The sequence below is a fragment of the Pseudophryne corroboree genome (genome assembly GCF_028390025.1).
Source record: "Pseudophryne corroboree isolate aPseCor3 chromosome 6 unlocalized genomic scaffold, aPseCor3.hap2 SUPER_6_unloc_4, whole genome shotgun sequence".
NCBI lineage: Eukaryota > Metazoa > Chordata > Amphibia > Anura > Myobatrachidae > Pseudophryne > Pseudophryne corroboree.
In genome coordinates, this window is record NW_026967605.1 from 473,883 (window position 1) to 495,753 (window position 21,871).

The 21,871-nt window shown below is 53.5% G+C and overlaps 1 protein-coding gene across 2 annotated transcripts in view; it reads left to right on the plus strand.

Moving 5' to 3' along the window:
• TFR2 (transferrin receptor 2) overlaps positions 1-21,871 on the plus strand; it is a 130,697-nt gene that overhangs the window by 20,288 nt on the left and 88,538 nt on the right. For both annotated transcript variants that reach the window (XM_063950434.1, XM_063950433.1), the window contains 4 exons: positions 3,649-3,789; positions 3,872-3,983; positions 13,981-14,103; positions 14,186-14,263. In XM_063950434.1, coding sequence (XP_063806504.1) covers positions 3,649-3,789; positions 3,872-3,983; positions 13,981-14,103; positions 14,186-14,263 — 454 coding nt within the window. The remainder of the gene's footprint in view (positions 1-3,648; positions 3,790-3,871; positions 3,984-13,980; positions 14,104-14,185; positions 14,264-21,871) is intronic.

The following is a 21,871-nucleotide window of genomic DNA, read 5'->3' on the forward strand; positions in this document are numbered from 1 at the left end:
CCCTGCAGGGTGACACAGACAGGAGAGCTATGAGCCTGCCCCTCCCCCTTCAGGGTGACACAGTGACACAGACAGAAGGGAGCTATGAGCCTGTCCCTCCCCCTACAGGGTGACACAGACAGAAGGGAGCTATGAACCTGTCCCTCCCCCTGCAGGGTGACAGTGACACAGACAGAAAGGAGATATGAGCCTGTCCCTCCCCCTGCAGGGTGACACAGACAGAAGGGAGCTACATACCTCCCAACTTTCCAAATACATAAGGAGGGATACACGCGCAGCGAAGCCGCGCGGGCTCCCGGAAAGGGGCGTGGCATATTGGGAAGGGGGCGTTGCTTCACGGAGGACCCACGATTACGAGCCACGCCCCGTTTTCATCATTGAGGGGGCATGCCCAGCGCTCTGTGAGCCGCTGGCATGCCCCCTCTACCTCTGACTCCAGTGAATAGACGCTGTGCACATGCGCACAGCATCTATTCACCGCTGCTCTGCTAAGCAGGGCAGCGAGAGACAGAGACTCCCAACTGCCCCCCCCCCCTCACCTCGGGACACTGCGGCCCGCGGGTGGGACAGCGGGACAGTCCCAAAAAACCGGGACTGTCCCGCGAAAATCGGGACAGTTGGGAGGTATGGAGCTATGAGCCTGCCTCTCCCCCTGCAGGGTGACACAGACAGAAGGGAGCTATGAGGCTGCCCCTTCCCCTGCAGGGTGACACAGACAGAAGGGAGCTATGAGCCTGTCCCTCCCCCTGCAGGATGACACAATGACAAAGACAGAAGGGAGATATGAGCCTGTCCCTCCCCCTGCAGGGTGACACAAACAGAAGGGAGCTATGAACCTGTCCCTCCCCCTGCAGGGTGACACAGATAGAAGGGAGCTATGAGCCCACCCCTCCCCCTGCAGGGTGACACAGTGACACAGACAGAAGGGAGCTATGAGGCTGCCCCTCCCCCTGCAGGGTGACACAGACAGAAGGGCGCTATGAGCCCGCCCCTCACCCTGCAGGGTGACACAGTGATACAGACAGAAGGGGGCTATGAGCCTGCCCCTCCCCCTGCAGGGTGACACAGACAGAAGGGAGCTATGAACCTGCCCCTCCCCTTGCAGGGTGACACAGTGGCACAGACAGAATGGAGCTATGAGCCTGCACCCTGCAGGGTGACATAGACAGAAGGGAGCTATGAACCTGCCCCTCCCCCTGCAGGGTGACACAGTGACACCTACAGAAGAGAGCTATGAGCCTGCCCCTCCCCCTGCAGGGTGACACAGACAGAAGGGAGCTATGAACCTGCCCCTCCCCTTGCAGGGTGACACAGTGGCACAGACAGAATGGAGCAATGAGCCTGCACCCTGCAGGGTGACATAGACAGAAGGGAGCTATGAACCTGCCCCTCCCCCTGCAGGGTGACACAGTGGCACAGACAGAATGGAGCTATGAGTCTGCCCCTGCAGGGTGACATAGACAGAAGGGAGCTATGAGCCTGCCCCTCCCCCTGCAGGGTGACACAGCGACACAGACAGAAGGGAGCTATGAGCCTGCCCCTCCCCCTGCAGGGTGACACAGACAGAGGGGAGCTATGAGCCTGCCCCTCCCCCTGCAGGGTGACAGTGACACAGACAGAAGGGAGCTATGAGCCTGCCCCTCCCCCTGCAGGGTGACACAGACAGAAGGGAGCTATGAACCTGCCCCTCCCCCTGCAGGGTGACACAGACAGAAGGGAGCTATGAGCCTGCCCCTCCCCCTGCAGGGTGACACAGTGACACAGACAGAGGAGAGCTATTAGCCTGCCCCTCCCCCTGCAGGGTGACAGAGACAGAAGGGAGCTATGAGCCTGTCCCTCCCCCTGCAGGGTGACACAGACAGAAGGGAGATATGAGCTTGTCCCCTCCCCCTGCAGGGTGACACAGACAGAAGGGAGCTATGAGCCTGTCCCTCCCCCTGCAGGGTGACACAGTGACACAGACAGAAGAGAGCTATGAGCCCGCCCCTCCCCCTGCAGGGTGACACAGTGACACAGACAGAAGGGAGCTATGAGGCTGCCCCTCCCCCTGCAGGGTGACAAAGACAGAAGGGAGCTATGAGCCCGCCCCTCACCCTGCAGGGTGACACAGTGACACAGACAGAAGGGAGCTATGAGCCCACCCCTCCCCCTGCAGGGTGACATAGTGACACAGACAGAAGAGAGCTATGAGCCTGCCCCTGCAGGGTGACACAGACAGAAGGGAGCTATGAACCTGCCCCTCCCCCTGCAGGGTGACACAGTGGCACAGACAGAAGGGAGCTATGAGCCCGCCCCTCCCCCTGCAGGGTGACACAGTGACACAGACAGAAGGGAGCTATGAGCCTGTCCCTCCCCCTGCGGGGTGACACAGTGACACAGACAGAAGGGAGCTATGAGCCTGCCCCTGCAGGGTGACACAGACAGAATGGAGCTATGAGCCTGCCCCTCCCCCTGCAGGGTGACACAGCGACACAGACAGAAGGGAGCTATGAGCCCGCCCCTCCCCCTGCAGGGTGACACAGACAGAGGGGAGCTATGAGCCTGCCCCTCCCCCTGCAGGGTGACACAGTGACACAGACAGAAGGGAGCTATGAGCCTGTCCCTCCACGTGCAGGGTGATACAGATAGAAGGGAGCTATGATCCTGTCCCTCCCCCTGCAGGGTGACAGTGACACAGACAGAAGGGAGCTATGAGCCTGCCCCTCCCCCTGCAGGGTGACAAAGTGACACAGACAGAAGAGAGCTATGAGCCTGCCCCTCCCCCTGCAGGGTGACACAGACAGAAGGGAGCTATGAACCTGCCCCTCCCCCTGCAGGGTGACACAGACAGAAGGAAGCTATGAGTCTGCCCCTCCCCCCTGCAGGGTGACACAGACAGAAGAGAGCTATGAGCCTGCCCCTCCCCCTGCAGGGTGACAGAGACAGAAGGGAGCTATGAGCCCGCCCCTCCCCCTGCAGGGTGACACAGAGACACAGACAGAAGAGAGCTATGAGCCTGCCCCTCCCCCTGCAGGGTGACACAGACAGAAGGGAGCTATGAACCTGCCCCTCCCCCTGCAGGGTGACACAGACAGAAGGAAGCTATGAGTCTGCCCCTCCCCCCTGCAGGGTGACACAGACAGAAGAGAGCTATGAGCCTGCCCCTCCCCCTGCAGGGTGACAGAGACAGAAGGGAGCTATGAGCCCGCCCCTCCCCCTGCAGGGTGACACAGTGAAATAGACAGAAGGGAGCTATGAGCCCGCCCCTCCCGCTGCAGGGTGACACAGTGACACCTACAGAAGAGAGCTATGAGCCTGCCCCTCCCCCTGCAGGGTGACACAGACAGAAGGGAGCTATGAGCCTGCCCCTCCCCCTGCAGGGTGACACAGACAGAAGGGAGCTATGAGCCTGCCCCTCCCCCTGCAGGGTGACACAGTGACACAGACAGAAGGGAGCTATGAGCCTGCCCCTCCCCCTGCAGGGTGACACAGAGAGAAGGGAGCTATGAGCCTGCCCCTCCCCCTGCAGGGTGACACAGTGACAAAGACAGAAGGGAGCTATGAACTTGCCCCTCCCCCTTCAGGGTGACAGACAGAAGAGAGCTATGAGACCGCCCCTCCCCCTGCAGGGTGTAATGAGGGGTGTATAACATACTCTGTGCTGTACAGGAAAGTAGCACGCGGTCCTCACCCCTCAGGCTCCCGGGAGAACAATGACTTAGCGGACATGATCCTCCAGGCCTTCAGGAGCTACAATATGGATAACACCTGGGTGGAGAGTCACTACGCCGAGCTGCAGTTTCCTCTCAGGTAATAACTCGCCCCATTCGCCTAGTAACCCACCTTTACCCCTGTACTTCCGCTGATAACCAGCTGTCTGTCTCATTCTCAGTACTCGCCCCAATACCCTGAAGATCATTAATGCTGACAATGAGACTGTAGAAGACATCGCTATGGATGACCGGGACGTATACTGTCCATACAGCGCTGTGGGGAGAGTGCAGGTGAGCGCCGGTAGTCGACCGTGTGATACAGCGCTGTGGGGAGAGTGCAGGTGAGCACCGGTAGTCGGCCGTGTGATACAGCGCTGTGGGGAGAGTGCAGGTGAGCGCCGGTAGTCGGCCGTGTGATACAGCGCTGTGGGGAGAGTGCAGGTGAGCGCCGGTAGTCGGCCGTGTGATACAGCGCTGTGGGGAGAGTGCAGGTGAGCGCCGGTAGTCGGCCGTGTGATACAGCGCTGTGGGGAGAGTGCAGGTGACCGCCGATAGTCGGCCGTGTGATACAGCGCTGTGGGGAGAGTGCAGGTGAGCGCCGTTAGTCGGCCGTGTGATACAGCGCTGTGGGGAGAGTGCAGGTGAGCGCCGGTAGTCGACCGTGTGATACAGCGCTGAGGGGAGAGTGCAGGTGAGCGCCGGTAGTCGGCCGTGTGATAGGATAAGTAGCTCTGGTGTATTATTGTTGGAGTCTAGTTATTGTGCCCCATAGGCTGCTATAGGCTGACACCAGCTTCAGATGGCGTTAGCTGCAGAGCCACGCTCGGGAATACTGCACAAATCTGACAGCACCGCATCCACCATAGACACATATAGGAGCTGGCTGGTGTACCTCTCTATGTATACACAGCTCTCTGTATTGCAGGCAGGGCTGGTGTACCTCTCTATGTATACACAGCTCTCTGTATTGCAGGCAGGGCTAGTGTACCTCTATATGTATACACATCTCTCTGTATTGCAGGCAGGGCTGGTGTTCCTCTCTATGTATATACACATCTTTGTATTGTAGGCAGGACTGGTGTACCTCTCTATGTATACACATCTCACATATCTCTGTACTGGGGGCAGGGCTGGTGTACCTCTCTATGTATACTCGCATCTCTCTGTACTGGGGGCAGGGCTGGTGTACTTCTCTATGTGTACACATCTATCTGTATTGCAGGCAGGGCTGGTGTATCTCTCTATGTATACTCACATATCTCTGTACTGGGGGCACGGCTGGTGTACCTATCTATGTATACACACATCTCTCTGTATTGCAGGCAGGGCTGGTGTTCCTCTCTATGTATACACATCTCTCTGTATTGCAGGCAGAGCTGGTGTACCTCTCTATGTATACACATCTCTCTGTATTGCAGGCAGGTTGGTGTACCTCTCTATATATACACATCTCTCTGTATTGCAGGCAGGGCGCGCGCTCCTGAAAGGGGCGTGGTCTATGAAAAGGGGGTGTGGCTTCGCGGGAGGACCCGCGATCGCGAGCCACGCCCCCCGTTTTCGTCACTGAGGGGGCATGCCCAGCGCTCTGTGAGCCGCTGGCATGCCCCCCTCCCTCTGTCTGCACTGAATAGACGCTGTGCGCATGCGCACAGTGTCTATTCACCGCTGCTCTGCTAAGCAGGGCAGCGACAGACAGAGCCTCCCAACTGCCCCCCCCCCCCCCCCCCCACCGCAGGACACTGCGGCCCGCGGGTGGGACAGCGGGACAGTCCCCAAAAAACGTGACTGTCTCGCGAAAATCGGGACAGTTGGGAGGTATGTCTCTGTATTGCAGGCAGGGCTGGTGTACCTCTCTATTAGGGGTACATTTACTAAGCAGTGATAAGGGCGGAGAACTGAGCCAGTGGAGAAGTTGCCCATGGCAACCAATCAGCACTGAAGTAACATCTATAATTTGCATACTATAAAATGATACAGAGCAGCTGATTGGTAGATGGGGAAATTTCTCCACTGGCTCAATTCTCCACTCTTATCACTGTTTAGTAAATGTACCCCTATGTATACACACATCTCTCTGTATTGCAGGCAGGGCTGGTGTACCTCTCTATGTATACACACATCTCTCTGTATTGTAGGCAGGGCTGGTGTACCTCTCTATGTATACACATCTCTCTGTATTGTAGGCAGGGCTGGTGTACCTCTCTATGTATACACACTAGAGATGAGCGCCTGAAATTTTTCGGGTTTTGTGTTTTGGTTTTGGGTTCGGTTCCGCGGCCGTGTTTTGGGTTCGAACGCGTTTTGGCAAAACCTCACCGAATTTTTTTTGTCGGATTCGGGTGTGTTTTGGATTCGGGTGTTTTTTTCCAAAAACACTAAAAAACAGCTTAAATCATAGAATTTGGGGGTCATTTTGATCCCAAAGTATTATTAACCTCAAAAACCATAATTTACACTCATTTTCAGTCTATTCTGAATACCTCACACCTCACAATATTATTTTTAGTCCTAAAATTTGCACCGAGGTCGCTGTGTGAGTAAGATAAGCGACCCTAGTGGCCGACACAAACACCGGGCCCATCTAGGAGTGGCACTGCAGTGTCACGCAGGATGTCCCTTCCAAAAAACCCTCCCCAAACAGCACATGACGCAAAGAAAAAAAGAGGCGCAATGAGGTAGCTGTGTGAGTAAGATTAGCGACCCTAGTGGCCGACACAAACACCGGGCCCATCTAGGAGTGGCACTGCAGTGTCACGCAGGATGGCCCTTCCAAAAAACCCTCCCCAAACAGCACATGACGCAAAGAAAAAAAGAGGCGCAATGAGGTAGCTGTGTGAGTAAGATTAGCGACCCTAGTGGCCGACACAAACACCGGGCCCATCTAGGAGTGGCACTGCAGTGTCACGCAGGATGGCCCTTCCAAAAAACCCTCCCCAAACAGCACATGACGCAAAGAAAAAAAGAGGCGCAATGAGGTAGCTGACTGTGTGAGTAAGATTAGCGACCCTAGTGGCCGACACAAACACCGGGCCCATCTAGGAGTGGCACTGCAGTGTCACGCAGGATGTCCCTTCCAAAAAACCCTCCCCAAACAGCACATGACGCAAAGAAAAAAAGAGGCGCAATGAGGTAGCTGTGTGAGTAAGATTAGCGACCCTAGTGGCCGACACAAACACCGGGCCCATCTAGGAGTGGCACTGCAGTGTCACGCAGGATGGCCCTTCCAAAAAACCCTCCCCAAACAGCACATGACACAAAGAAAAAAAGAGGCGCAATGAGGTAGCTGTGTGAGTAAGATTAGCGACCCTAGTGGCCGACACAAACACCGGGCCCATCTAGGAGTGGCACTGCAGTGTCACGCAGGATGTCCCTTCCAAAAAACCCTCCCCAAACAGCACATGACGCAAAGAAAAAAAGAGGCGCAATGAGGTAGCTGACTGTGTGAGTAAGATTAGCGACCCTAGTGGCCGACACAAACACCGGGCCCATCTAGGAGTGGCACTGCAGTGTCACGCAGGATGTCCCTTCCAAAAAACCCTCCCCAAACAGCACATGACGCAAAGAAAAAAAGAGGCGCAATGAGGTAGCTGTGTGAGTAAGATTAGCGACCCTAGTGGCCGACACAAACACCGGGCCCATCTAGGAGTGGCACTGCAGTGTCACGCAGGATGTCCCTTCCAAAAAACCCTCCCCAAACAGCACATGACGCAAAGAAAAAAAGAGGCGCAATGAGGTAGCTGACTGTGTGAGTAAGATTAGCGACCCTAGTGGCCGACACAAACACCGGGCCCATCTAGGAGTGGCACTGCAGTGTCACGCAGGATGTCCCTTCCAAAAAACCCTCCCCAAACAGCACATGACGCAAAGAAAAAAAGAGGCGCAATGAGGTAGCTGTGTGAGTAAGATTAGCGACCCTAGTGGCCGACACAAACACCGGGCCCATCTAGGAGTGGCACTGCAGTGTCACGCAGGATGTCCCTTCCAAAAAACCCTCCCCAAACAGCACATGACGCAAAGAAAAAAAGAGGCGCAATGAGGTAGCTGACTGTGTGAGTAAGATTAGCGACCCTAGTGGCCGACACAAACACCGGGCCCATCTAGGAGTGGCACTGCAGTGTCACGCAGGATGTCCCTTCCAAAAAACCCTCCCCAATCAGCACATGATGCAAAGAAAAAGAAAAGAAAAAAGAGGTGCAAGATGGAATTGTCCTTGGGCCCTCCCACCCACCCTTATGTTGTATAAACAAAACAGGACATGCACACTTTAACCAACCCATCATTTCAGTGACAGGGTCTGCCACACGACTGTGACTGATATGACTGGTTGGTTTGGACCCCCCCAAAAAAAGAAGCAATTAATCTCTCCTTGCACAAACTGGCTCTACAGAGGCAAGATGTCCACCTCATCTTCACCCTCCGATATATCACCGTGTACATCCCCCTCCTCACAGATTATCAATTCGTCCCCACTGGAATCCACCATCTCAGCTCCCTGTGTACTTTGTGGAGGCAATTGCTGCTGGTCAATGTCTCCGCGGAGGAATTGATTATAATTCATTTTAATGAACATCATCTTCTCCACATTTTCTGGATGTAACCTCGTACGCCGATTGCTGACAAGGTGAGCGGCGGCACTAAACACTCTTTCGGAGTACACACTTGTGGGAGGGCAACTTAGGTAGAATAAAGCCAGTTTGTGCAAGGGCCTCCAAATTGCCTCTTTTTCCTGCCAGTATAAGTACGGACTGTGTGACGTGCCTACTTGGATGCGGTCACTCATATAATCCTCCACCATTCTATCAATGTTGAGAGAATCATATGCAGTGACAGTAGACGACATGTCCGTAATCGTTGTCAGGTCCTTCAGTCCGGACCAGATGTCAGCATCAGCAGTCGCTCCAGACTGCCCTGCATCACCGCCAGCGGGTGGGCTCGGAATTCTGAGCCTTTTCCTCGCACCCCCAGTTGCGGGAGAATGTGAAGGAGGAGATGTTGACAGGTCGCGTTCCGCTTGACTTGACAATTTTGTCACCAGCAGGTCTTTCAACCCCAGCAGACCTGTGTCTGCCGGAAAGAGAGATCCAAGGTAGGCTTTAAATCTAGGATCGAGCACGGTGGCCAAAATGTAGTGCTCTGATTTCAACAGATTGACCACCCGTGAATCCTTGTTAAGCGAATTAAGGGCTGCATCCACAAGTCCCACATGCCTAGTGGAATCGCTCCCTTTTAGCTCCTTCTTCAATGCCTCCAGCTTCTTCTGCAAAAGCCTGATGAGGGGAATGACCTGACTCAGGCTGGCAGTGTCTGAACTGACTTCACGTGTGGCAAGTTCAAAGGGCATCAGAACCTTGCACAACGTTGAAATCATTCTCCACTGCACTTGAGACAGGTGCATTCCACCTACTATATCGTGCTCAATTGTATAGGCTTGAATGGCCTTTTGCTGCTCCTCCAACCTCTGAAGCATATAGAGGGTTGAATTCCACCTCGTTACCACTTCTTGCTTCAGATGATGGCAGGGCAGGTTCAGTAGTTTTTGGTGGTGCTCCAGTCTTCTGTACGTGGTGCCTGTACGCCGAAAGTGTCCCGCAATTTTTCTGGCCACCGACAGCATCTCTTGCACGCCCCTGTCGTTTTTTAAAAAATTCTGCACCACCAAATTCAAGGTATGTGCAAAACATGGGACGTGCTGGAATTTGCCCATATTTAATGCACACACAATATTGCTGGCGTTGTCCGATGCCACAAATCCACAGGAGAGTCCAATTGGGGTAAGCCATTCCGCGATGATCTTCCCCAGTTGCCGTAAGAGGTTTTCAGCTGTGTGCGTATTCTGGAAAGCGGTGATACAAAGCGTAGCCTGCCTAGGAAAGAGTTGGCGTTTGCGAGATGCTGCTACTGGTGCCGCCGCTGCTGTTCTTGCGGCGGGAGTCCATACATCTACCCAGTGGGCTGTCACAGTCATATAGTCCTGACCCTGCCCTGCTCCACTTGTCCACATGTCCGTGGTTAAGTGGACATTGGGTACAACTGCATTTTTTAGGACACTGGTGAGTCTTTTTCTGACGTCCGTGTACATTCTCGGTATCGCCTGCCTAGAGAAGTGGAACCTAGATGGTATTTGGTAACGGGGGCACACTGCCTCAATAAATTGTCTAGTTCCCTGTGAACTAACGGCGGATACCGGACGCACGTCTAACACCAACATAGTTGTCAAGGACTCAGTTATCCGCTTTGCAGTAGGATGACTGCTGTGATATTTCATCTTCCTCGCAAAGGACTGTTGAACAGTCAATTGCTTACTGGAAGTAGTACAAGTGGGCTTACGACTTCCCCTCTGGGATGACCATCGACTCCCAGCGGCAACAACAGCAGCGCCAGCAGCAGTAGGCGTTACACGCAAGGATGCATCGGAGGAATCCCAGGCAGGAGAGGACTCGTCAGAATTGCCAGTGACATGGCCTGCAGGACTATTGGCATTCCTGGGGAAGGAGGAAATTGACACTGAGGGAGTTGGTGGGGTGGTTTGCGTGAGCTTGGTTACAAGAGGAAGGGATTTACTGGTCAGTGGACTGCTTCCGCTGTCACCCAAAGTTTTTGAACTTGTCACTGACTTATTATGAATGCGCTGCAGGTGACGTATAAGGGAGGATGTTCCGAGGTGGTTAACGTCCTTACCCCTACTTATTACAGCTTGACAAAGGGAACACACGGCTTGACACCTGTTGTCCGCATTTCTGGTGAAATACCTCCACACCGAAGAGCTGATTTTTTTGGTATTTTCACCTGGCATGTCAACGGCCATATTCCTCCCACGGACAACAGGTGTCTCCCCGGGTGCCTGACTTAAACAAACCACCTCACCATCAGAATCCTCCTGGTCAATTTCCTCCCCAGCGCCAGCAACACCCATATCCTCCTCATCCTGGTGTACTTCAACACTGACATCTTCAATCTGACTATCAGGAACTGGACTGCGGGTGCTCCTTCCAGCACTTGCAGGGGGCGTGCAAATGGTGGAAGGCGCATGCTCTTCACGTCCAGTGTTGGGAAGGTCAGGCATCGCAACCGACACAATTGGACTCTCCTTGTGGATTTGGGATTTCAAAGAACGCACAGTTCTTTGCGGTGCTTTTGCCAGCTTGAGTCTTTTCAGTTTTCTAGCGAGAGGCTGAGTGCTTCCATCCTCATGTGAAGCTGAACCACTAGCCATGAACATAGGCCAGGGCCTCAGCCGTTCCTTGCCACTCCGTGTGGTAAATGGCATATTGGCAAGTTTACGCTTCTCCTCCGACAATTTTATTTTAGGTTTTGGAGTCCTTTTTTTACTGATATTTGGTGTTTTGGTTTTGACATGCTCTGTACTATGCCATTGGGCATCGGCCTTGGCAGACGACGTTGCTGGCATTTCATCGTCTCGGCCATGACTAGTGGCAGCAGCTTCAGCACGAGGTGGAAGTGGATCTTGATCTTTCCCTAATTTTGGAACCTCAACATTTTTGTTCTCCATATTTTAATAGGCACAACTAAAAGGCACCTCAGGTAAACAATGGAGATGGATGGATTGGATACTAGTATACAATTATGGACGGGCTGCCGAGTGCCGACACAGAGGTAGCCACAGCCGTGAACTACCGCACTGTACTGTGTCTGCTGCTAATATATAGACTGGTTGATAAAGAGATAGTATACTCGTAACTAGTATGTATGTATAAAGAAAGAAAAAAAAACCACGGTTAGGTGGTATATACAATTATGGACGGGCTGCCGAGTGCCGACACAGAGGTAGCCACAGCCGTGAACTACCGCACTGTACTGTGTCTGCTGCTAATATATAGACTGGTTGATAAAGAGATAGTATACTCGTAACTAGTATGTATGTATAAAGAAAGAAAAAAAAACCACGGTTAGGTGGTATATACAATTATGGACGGGCTGCCGAGTGCCGACACAGAGGTAGCCACAGCCGTGAACTACCGCACTGTACTGTGTCTGCTGCTAATATATAGACTGGTTGATAAAGAGATAGTATACTCGTAACTAGTATGTATGTATAAAGAAAGAAAAAAAAACCACGGTTAGGTGGTATATACAATTATGGACGGGCTGCCGAGTGCCGACACAGAGGTAGCCACAGCCGTGAACTACCGCACTGTACTGTGTCTGCTGCTAATATATAGACTGGTTGATAAAGAGATAGTATACTCGTAACTAGTATGTATGTATAAAGAAAGAAAAAAAAACCACGGTTAGGTGGTATATACAATTATGGACGGGCTGCCGAGTGCCGACACAGAGGTAGCCACAGCCGTGAACTACCGCACTGTACTGTGTCTGCTGCTAATATATAGACTGGTTGATAAAGAGATAGTATACTCGTAACTAGTATGTATGTATAAAGAAAGAAAAAAAAACCACGGTTAGGTCACTGGTATATACAATTATGGACGGGCTGCCGAGTGCCGACACAGAGGTAGCCACAGCCGTGAACTACCGCACTGTACTGTGTCTGCTGCTAATATAGACTGGTTGATAAAGAGATAGTATACTACTAATATTATATACTGGTGGTCAGGTCACTGGTCACTAGTCACACTGGCAGTGGCACTCCTGCAGCAAAAGTGTGCACTGTTTAATTTTAATATAATATTATGTACTCCTGGCTCCTGCTATAACCTATAACTGGCACTGCAGTAGTGCTCCCCAGTCTCCCCCACAATTATAAGCTGTGTGAGCTGAGCAGTCAGACAGATATATAATATATATAGATGATGCAGCACACTGGCCTGAGCCTGAGCAGTGCACACAGATATGGTATGTGACTGACTGAGTCACTGTGTGTATCGCTTTTTTCAGGCAGAGAACGGATATATTAAATAAACTGCACTGTGTGTCTGGTGGTCACTCACTATATAATATATTATGTACTCCTGGCTCCTGCTATAACCTATAACTGGCACTGCAGTAGTGCTCCCCAGTCTCCCCCACAATTATAAGCTGTGTGAGCTGAGCAGTCAGACAGATATATATAATATTATATATAGATAATAGATGATGCAGCACACTGGCCTGAGCCTGAGCAGTGCACACAGATATGGTATGTGACTGAGTCACTGTGTGCTGTGTATCGCTTTTTTCAGGCAGAGAACGGATTATATTATGTACTCCTGGCTCCTGCTATAACCTATAACTGGCACTGCAGTAGTGCTCCCCAGTCTCCCCCACAATTATAAGCTGTGTGAGCTGAGCAGTCAGACAGATATATATAATATTATATATAGATAATAGATGATGCAGCACACTGGCCTGAGCCTGAGCAGTGCACACAGATATGGTATGTGACTGAGTCACTGTGTGCTGTGTATCGCTTTTTTCAGGCAGAGAACGGATTATAAATAAAAGTGGTGGTCACTGGTCACTATCAGCAAAACTCTGCACTGTACACTACTGAGTACTCCTAATGCTCCCCAAAATTAGTAAATCAAGTGTCTCTCTAATCTATTCTAATTCTAAACGGAGAGGACGCCAGCCACGTCCTCTCCCTATCAATCTCAATGCACGTGTGAAAATGGCGGCGACGCGCGGCTCCTTATATAGAATCCGAGTCTCGCGATAGAATCCGAGCCTCGCGAGAATCCGACAGCGTCATGATGACGTTCGGGCGCGCTCGGGTTAACCGAGCAAGGCGGGAAGATCCGAGTCGCTCGGACCCGTGAAAAAAAACATGAAGTTCTGGCGGGTTCGGATTCAGAGAAACCGAACCCGCTCATCTCTAATACACACATCTCTCTGTATTGCAGGCAGGGCTGGTGTACCTCTCTATGTATACACACATCTCTCTGTATTGCAGGCAGGGCTGGTGTACCTCTCTATGTATACACACATCTCTCTGTATTGCAGGCAGGCCTGGTGTACCTCTCTATGTATACACACATCTCTCTGTATTGTAGGCAGGGCTGGTGTACCTCTCTATGTATACACACATCTCTCTGTATTGCAGGCAGGTCTGGTGTACCTCTCTATGTAGACACATCTCTCTGTATTGCAGGCAGGGCTGGTGTACCTCTCTATGTAGACACATCTCTCTGTATTGTAGGCAGGGCTGGTGTACCTCTCTATGTATACACATCTCTCTGTATTGCAGGCAGGGCTGGTGTACCTCTCTATGTAGACACATCTCTCTGTATTACAGGCAGGGCTGGTGTACCTCTCTATGTAGACACATCTCTCTGTATTACAGGCAGGGCTGGTGTACCTCTCTATGTAGACACATCTCTCTGTATTACAGGCAGGGCTGGTATATGTGAATTATGGCCGGAAGGAAGACTTCCAGATGCTGACAAGTTGGAATGTAAATGCCTCCGGATCTCTGGTCATCGTGCGGACAGGCCATATTACCTTTGCAGAGAAGGTGAGCTGCGCAGCGATGCAGAACCAGGTATACAGCACTGCGGAGCCACGTATACAAGCTTATATACGCTGTGTATCTGCAGGTGTACAATGCCGAGGCGGCCGGAGCTCTGGGGGTTCTAATATTTCCAGACACATTCGACACTGCTGTATATGGACACGTGAGTATTATGCAGCAAAGGCCTGCAGAGCATCTACCCTGTTCCCAGGCTCCTGCTACATCCTGCAGAGCATCTCCCTTGTATCCTCTCTCCTCCTACATCCTGCAGAGCATCTCCCTTGTATCCACTTTCCTGCAACATCCTACAGAGCATCTCCCTTGTATCCGCTCTCCTGCTACATCCTGCAGAGCATCTCCCTTGTATCCGCTCTCCTGCTACATCCTGCAGAGCATCTCTCTTGTATCCACTCTCCTGCAACATCCTGCAGAGCATCTCCCTTGTATCTGCTCTCCTGCAACATCCTGCAGAGCATCTCCCTTGTATCCACTCTCCTGCAACATCCTGCAGAGCATCTCCCTTGTATCCGCTCTCCTGATACATCCTGCAGAGCATTTACCCTCTTTACAATCTGCTACCCCCAGCAGGGTCATCGGTGGCGCTCTGTTTATTGCGCAGGCACAAACTGTTTCTCTCATCAGCACATACGCACAAATCAATGGTTAGCAACCATCGATGTTCTGATGTTGATGGATCAAGGGTGCATGCGCAATACATGCATGCGGATGTAGGGGTGTAGTATGGTATGCCGGCGGGCGGGCTCCCGGCGACCAGCATACCGGCGCCAGGATCCCGACCGCCGGCATACTGACAGCGTGGCGAGCGCAAATGAGCCCCTTGCGGGCTTGCTGCGCTCGCTGTGCTGCGGGCACGGTGGCTCGCCAAGCGCGCCACGCTATTTATTCTCCCTCCAGGGGGGTCGTGGATCCCCAAGAGGGAGAAAAAGTGTCGGTATACCAGCTGTCGGGATCCCAGCAGCCAGCAAACTGAAGACCACCCGGATGTAGGCACGCTAGTCACAGCGATCAACTCGTGACAGCCGCGTCTAAGGGCAAAGATGAGGGAGGTCTCGTCTGTGCGTCAGGGTGATACTAAATATTCGCAGAGAGCGCTGATAATGGCTGTTCTCAGGGAATCAGCCGAAAATACTTATTGATAAATGGATCCCTTGGAGAGGATATAGATCAGCACTCAGTGCCCTCTGCTCACCTCAGCCTGTCCCCATAGTCTCACCTCAGCCTGTCCCCATAGTCTCACCTCTGCCTGTCCCCATAGTCTCACCTCAGCCTGTCCCCATAGTCTCACCTCAGCCTATCCCCATAGTCTCACCTCAGCCTGTCCCCATAGTCTTACCTCAGCCTGTCCCCATAGTCTCACCTCTGCCTGTCCCCATAGTCTCACCTCAGCCTGTCCCCATAGTCTCACCTCAGCCTATCCCCATAGTCTCACCTCTGCCTATCCCCATAGTCTCACTTCTGCCTGTCCCCATAGTCTCACTTCTGCCTGTCCCCATAGTCTCACCTCAGTCTGTCCCCATAGTCTCACCTCTGCCTATCCCCATAGTCTCACTTCTGCCTGTCCCCATAGTCTCACCTCTGCCTGTCCCCATAGTCTCACTTCTGCCTGTCCACATAGTCTCACATCTGCCTGTCCCCATAGTCTCACATCAGCCTGTCCCCATAGTCTCACTTCTGCCTGTCCCCATAGTCTCACTTCTGACTGTCCCCATAGTCTCACTTCTGCCTATCCCCATAGTCTCACTTCTGCCTGTCCCCATAGTCTCACTTCTGCCACCTCAGCCTGTCCCCATAGTCTCACCTCTGCCTATCCCCATAGTCTCACTTCTGCCTGTCCCCATAGTCTCACTTCTGCCTGTCCCCATAGTCTCACCTCTGCCTATCCCCATAGTCTCACTTCTGCCTGTCCCCATAGTCTCACTTCTGCCTGTCCCCATAGTCTCACTTCTGCCTGTCCCTATAGTCTCACTTCTGACTGTCCCCATAGTCTCACTTCTGCCTGTCCCCATAGTCTCACTTCTGCCTGTCCCCATAGTCTCACTTCTGACTGTCCCCATAGTCTCACCTCTGCCACCTCTGCCTGTCCCCATAGTCTCACTTCTGCCTGTCCCCATAGTCTCACCTCTGCCTGTCCCCATAGTCTCACCTCTGCCTGTCCCCATAGTCTCACCTCAGCCTGTCCCCATAGTCTCTCTTCTGCCTGTCCCCATAGTCTCACTTCTGCCTGACCCCATAGTCTCCCTTCTGCCTGCCCCATAGTATCACTTCTGCCTGTCCCCATAGTCTCTCTTCTGCCTGTCCCCATAGTCTCACCTCAGCCTGTCCCCATAGTCTCACTTCTGCCTGTCCCCATAGTCTCACCTCAGCCTGTCCCCATAGACTCACTTCTGCCTGTCCCCATAGTCTCACCTCTGCCTGTCCCCATAGTCTCACCTCTGCCTGTCCCCATAGTCTCACCTCTGCCTGTCCCCATAGTCTCACTCCTGACTGTCCCCATAGTCTCACCTCTGCCTGTCCCCATAGTCTCACTTCAGCCTGTCCCCATAGTCTCACCTCTGCCTGTCCCCATAGTCTCACCTCAGCCTGTCCCCATAGTCTCTCTTCTGCCTGTCCCCATAGTCTCACTTCTGCCTGACCCCATAGTCTCCCTTCTGCCTGCCCCATAGTATCACTTCTGCCTGTCCCCATAGTCTCTCTTCTGCCTGTCCCCGTAGTCTCACCTCAGCCTGTCCCCATAGTCTCACTTCTGCCTGTCCCCATAGTCTCACCTCAGCCTGTCCCCATAGTCTCACTTCTGCCTGTCCCCATAGTCTCACTTCTGCCTGACCCCATAGTCTCCCTTCTGCCTGCCCCATAGTATCACTTCTGCCTGTCCCCATAGTCTCTCTTCTGCCTGTCCCCATAGTCTCACCTCAGCCTGTCCCCATAGTCTCACTTCTGCCTGTCCCCATAGTCTCACCTCAGCCTGTCCCCATAGTCTCACTTCTGCCTGTCCCCATAGTCTCACCTCTGCCTGTCCCCATAGTCTCACCTCTGCCTGTCCCCATAGTCTCATCTCTGCCTGTCCCCATAGTCTCACTCCTGACTGTCCCCATAGTCTCACCTCTGCCTGTCCCCATAGTCTCACTTCAGCCTGTCCCAATAGTCTCACCTCTGCCTGTCCCCATAGTCTCACCTCAGCCTGTCCCCATAGTCTCTCTTCTGCCTGTCCCCATAGTCTCTCTTCTGCTGACACCATATTCTCCCTTCTGCCTGCCCCATAGTATCACTTCTGCCTGTCCCCATAGTCTCTCTTCTGCCTGTCCCCATAGTCTCACCTCAGCCTGTCCCCATAGTCTCACTTCTGCCTGTCCCCATAGTCTCACCTCAGCCTGTCCCCATAGTCTCACTTCTGCCTGTCCCCATAGTCTCACCTCTGCCTGTCCCCATAGTCTCACCTCTGCCTGTCCCCATAGTCTCACCTCTGCCTGTCCCCATATGCTCTCTTCTGCCTGTCCCCATAGTCTCACCTCTGCCTGTCCCCATAGTCTCACTTCAGCATGTCCCCATAGTCTCACCTCTGCCTGTCCCCATAGTCTCACCTCAGCCTTTCCCTATAGTCTCACTTCTGCCTGTCCCCATAGTCTCACCTCAGCCTGTCCCCATAGTCTCACCTCAGCCTGTCCCCATAGTCTCACTTCTGCCTGTCCCCATAGTCTCACCTCTGCCTGTCCCCATAGTCTCACCTCTGCCTGTCCCCATAGTCTCACCTCAGCCTGTCCCCATAGTCTCACCTCAGCCTGTCCCCATAGTCTCACTTCTGCCTGTCCCCATAGTCTCACCTCTGCCTGTCCCCATAGTCTCACTTCTGCCTGTCCCCATAGTCTCACCTCTGCCTGTCCCCATAGTCTCACCTCAGCCTGTCCCCATAGTCTCACTTCTGCCTGTCCCCATAGTCTCACCTCTGCCACCTCTGCCTGTCCCCATAGTCTCACCTCAGCCTGTCCCCATAGTCTCACCTCAGCCTGTCCCCATAGTCTCACCTCTGCCACCTCTGCCTGTCCGCATAGTCTCACCTCTGCCTGTCCCCATAGTCTCACCTCTGCCACCTCTGCCTGTCCCCATAGTCTCACCTCTGCCACCTCTGCCTGTCTGCATAGTCTCACCTCAGCCTGTCCCCATATTCTCACTTCTGCCTGCCCCATAGTATCACCTCCGCCTGTCCCCATAGTCTCACCTCTGACTGTCCCCATAGTCTCACTTCTGCCTGTCCCCATAGTCTCACCTCTGACTGTCCCCATAGTCTCACTTCTGCCTGTCCTCATAGTCTCACTTCTGCCTGTCCCCATAGTCTCACCTCTGCCTGTCCCCATAGTCTCACCTCTGACTGTCCCCATAGTCTCACTTCTGCCTGTCCCCATAGTCTCACCTCTGACTGTCCCCATAGTCTCACTTCTGCCTGTCCCCATAGTCTCACCTCTCACTGTCCCTATAGTCTCACTTCTGCCTGTCCCCATAGTCTCACCTCTGACTGTCCCCATAGTCTCACTTCTGCCTGTCCCCATAATCTCACCTCTGACTGTCTCCATAGTCTCACTTCTGCCTGTCCCCATAGTCTCACTTCTGACTGTCCCCATAGTCTCACTTCTACCTGTCCCCATAGCCTCACTTCTGCCTGTCCCCATAGTCTCTCTTCTGCCTGTCCCCATAGTCTCTCTTCTGCCTGTCCCCATAGTCTCTCTTCTGCCTGTCCCCATAGTCTCACCTCAGCCTGTCCCCATAGTCTCACTTCTGCCTGTCCCCATAGTCTCACCTCTGCCTGTCCCCATAGTCTCACTTCTGCCTGTCCCCATAGTCTCACCTCTGCCTGTCCCCATAGTCTCACCTCTGCCTGTCCCCATAGTCTCACCTCTGCCTGTCCCCATAGTCTCACTCCTGACTGTCCCCATAGTCTCACCTCTGCCTGTCCCCATAGTCTCACTTCAGCCTGTCCCCATAGTCTCACCTCTGCCTGTCCCCATAGTCTCACCTCAGCCTGTCCCCATAGTCTCTCTTCTGCCTGTCCCCATAGTCTCACTTCTGCCTGTCCCCATAGTCTCCCTTCTGCCTGCCCCATAGTATCACTTCTGCCTGTCCCCATAGTCTCTCTTCTGCCTGTCCCCGTAGTCTCACCTCAGCCTGTCCCCATAGTCTCACTTCTGCCTGTCCCCATAGTCTCACCTCAGCCTGTCCCCATAGTCTCACTTCTGCCTGTCCCCATCGTCTCACTTCTGCCTGACCCCATAGTCTCCCTTCTGCCTGCCCCATAGTGTCACTTCTGCCTGTCCCCATAGTCTCTCTTCTGCCTGTCCCCATAGTCTCACCTCAGCCTGTCCCCATAGTCTCACTTCTGCCTGTCCCCATAGTCTCACCTCAGCCTGTCCCCATAGTCTCACTTCTGCCTGTCCCCATAGTCTCACCTCTGCCTGTCCCCATAGTCTCACCTCTGCCTGTCCCCATAGTCTCACCTCTGCCTGTCCCCATAGTCTCACTCCTGACTGTCCCCATAGTCTCACCTCTGCCTGTCCCCATAGTCTCACTTCAGCCTGTCCCCATAGTCTCACCTCTGCCTGTCCCCATAGTCTCACCTCAGCCTGTCCCCATAGTCTCTCTTCTGCCTGTCCCCATAGTCTCACTTCTGCTGACCCCATATTCTCCCTTCTGCCTGCCCCATAGTATCACTTCTGCCTGTCCCCATAGTCTCTCTTCTGCCTGTCCCCATAGTCTCACCTCAGCCTGTCCCCATAGTCTCACTTCTGCCTGTCCCCATAGTCTCACCTCAGCCTGTCCCCATAGTCTCACTTCTGCCTGTCCCCATAGTCTCACCTCTGCCTGTCCCCATAGTCTCACCTCTGCCTGTCCCCATAGTCTCACCTCTGCCTGTCCCCATATGCTCTCTTCTGCCTGTCCCCATAGTCTCACCTCTGCCTGTCCCCATAGTCTCACTTCAGCATGTCCCCATAGTCTCACCTCTGCCTGTCCCCATAGTCTCACCTCAGCCTGTCCCTATAGTCTCACTTCTGCCTGTCTCCATAGTCTCACCTCTGCCTGTCCCCATAGTCTCACCTCAGCCTGTCCCCATAGTCTCACTTCTGCCTGTCCCCATAGTCTCACCTCTGCCTGTCCCCATAGTCTCACTTCTGCCTGTCCCCATAGTCTCACCTCTGCCTGTCCCCATAGTCTCACCTCAGCCTGTCCCCATAGTCTCACCTCAGCCTGTCCCCATAGTCTCACTTCTGCCTGTCCCCATAGTCTCACCTCTGCCTGTCCCCATAGTCTCACTTCTGCCTGTCCCCATAGTCTCACCTCTGCCTGTCCCCATAGTCTCACCTCAGCCTGTCCCCATAGTCTCACTTCTGCCTGTCCCCATAGTCTCAGCTCTGCCACCTCTGCCTGTCCCCATAGTCTCACCTCAGCCTGTCCCCATAGTCTCACCTCAGCCTGTCCCCATAGTCTCACCTCTGCCACCTCTGCCTGTCCGCATAGTCTCACCTCTGCCTGTCCCCATAGTCTCACCTCTGCCACCTCTGCCTGTCCCCATAGTCTCACCTCTGCCACCTCTGCCTGTCTGCATAGTCTCACCTCAGCCTGTCCCCATAGTCTCACTTCTGCCTGCCCCATAGTATCACCTCTGCCTGTCCCCATAGTCTCACCTCTGACTGTCCCCATAGTCTCACTTCTGCCTGTCCCCATAGTCTCACCTCTGACTGTCCCCATAGTCTCACTTCTGCCTGTCCTAATAGTCTCACTTCTGCCTGTCCCCATAGTCTCACCTCTGCCTGTCCCCATAGTCTCCCCTCTGACTGTCCCCATAGTCTCACTTCTGCCTGTCCCCATAGTCTCACCTCTGACTGTCCCCATAGTCTCACTTCTGCCTGTCCCCATAGTCTCACCTCTGCCTGTCCCCATAGTCTCACCTCAGCCTGTCCCCATAGTCTCACCTCTGCCTGTCCCCATAGTCTCACTCCTGACTGTCCCCATAGTCTCACCTCTGCCTGTCCCCATAGTCTCACTTCAGCCTGTCCCCATAGTCTCACCTCTGCCTGTCCCCATAGTCTCACCTCAGCCTGTCCCCATAGTCTCTCTTCTGCCTGTCCCCATAGTCTCACTTCTGCCTGTCCCCATAGTCTCCCTTCTGCCTGCCCCATAGTATCACTTCTGCCTGTCCCCATAGTCTCTCTTCTGCCTGTCCCCGTAGTCTCACCTCAGCCTGTCCCCATAGTCTCACTTCTGCCTGTCCCCATAGTCTCACCTCAGCCTGTCCCCATAGTCTCACTTCTGCCTGTCCCCATCGTCTCACTTCTGCCTGACCCCATAGTCTCCCTTCTGCCTGCCCCATAGTGTCACTTCTGCCTGTCCCCATAGTCTCTCTTCTGCCTGTCCCCATAGTCTCACCTCAGCCTGTCCCCATAGTCTCACTTCTGCCTGTCCCCATAGTCTCACCTCAGCCTGTCCCCATAGTCTCACTTCTGCCTGTCCCCATAGTCTCACCTCTGCCTGTCCCCATAGTCTCACCTCTGCCTGTCCCCATAGTCTCACCTCTGCCTGTCCCCATAGTCTCACTCCTGACTGTCCCCATAGTCTCACCTCTGCCTGTCCCCATAGTCTCACTTCAGCCTGTCCCCATAGTCTCACCTCTGCCTGTCCCCATAGTCTCACCTCAGCCTGTCCCCATAGTCTCTCTTCTGCCTGTCCCCATAGTCTCACTTCTGCTGACCCCATATTCTCCCTTCTG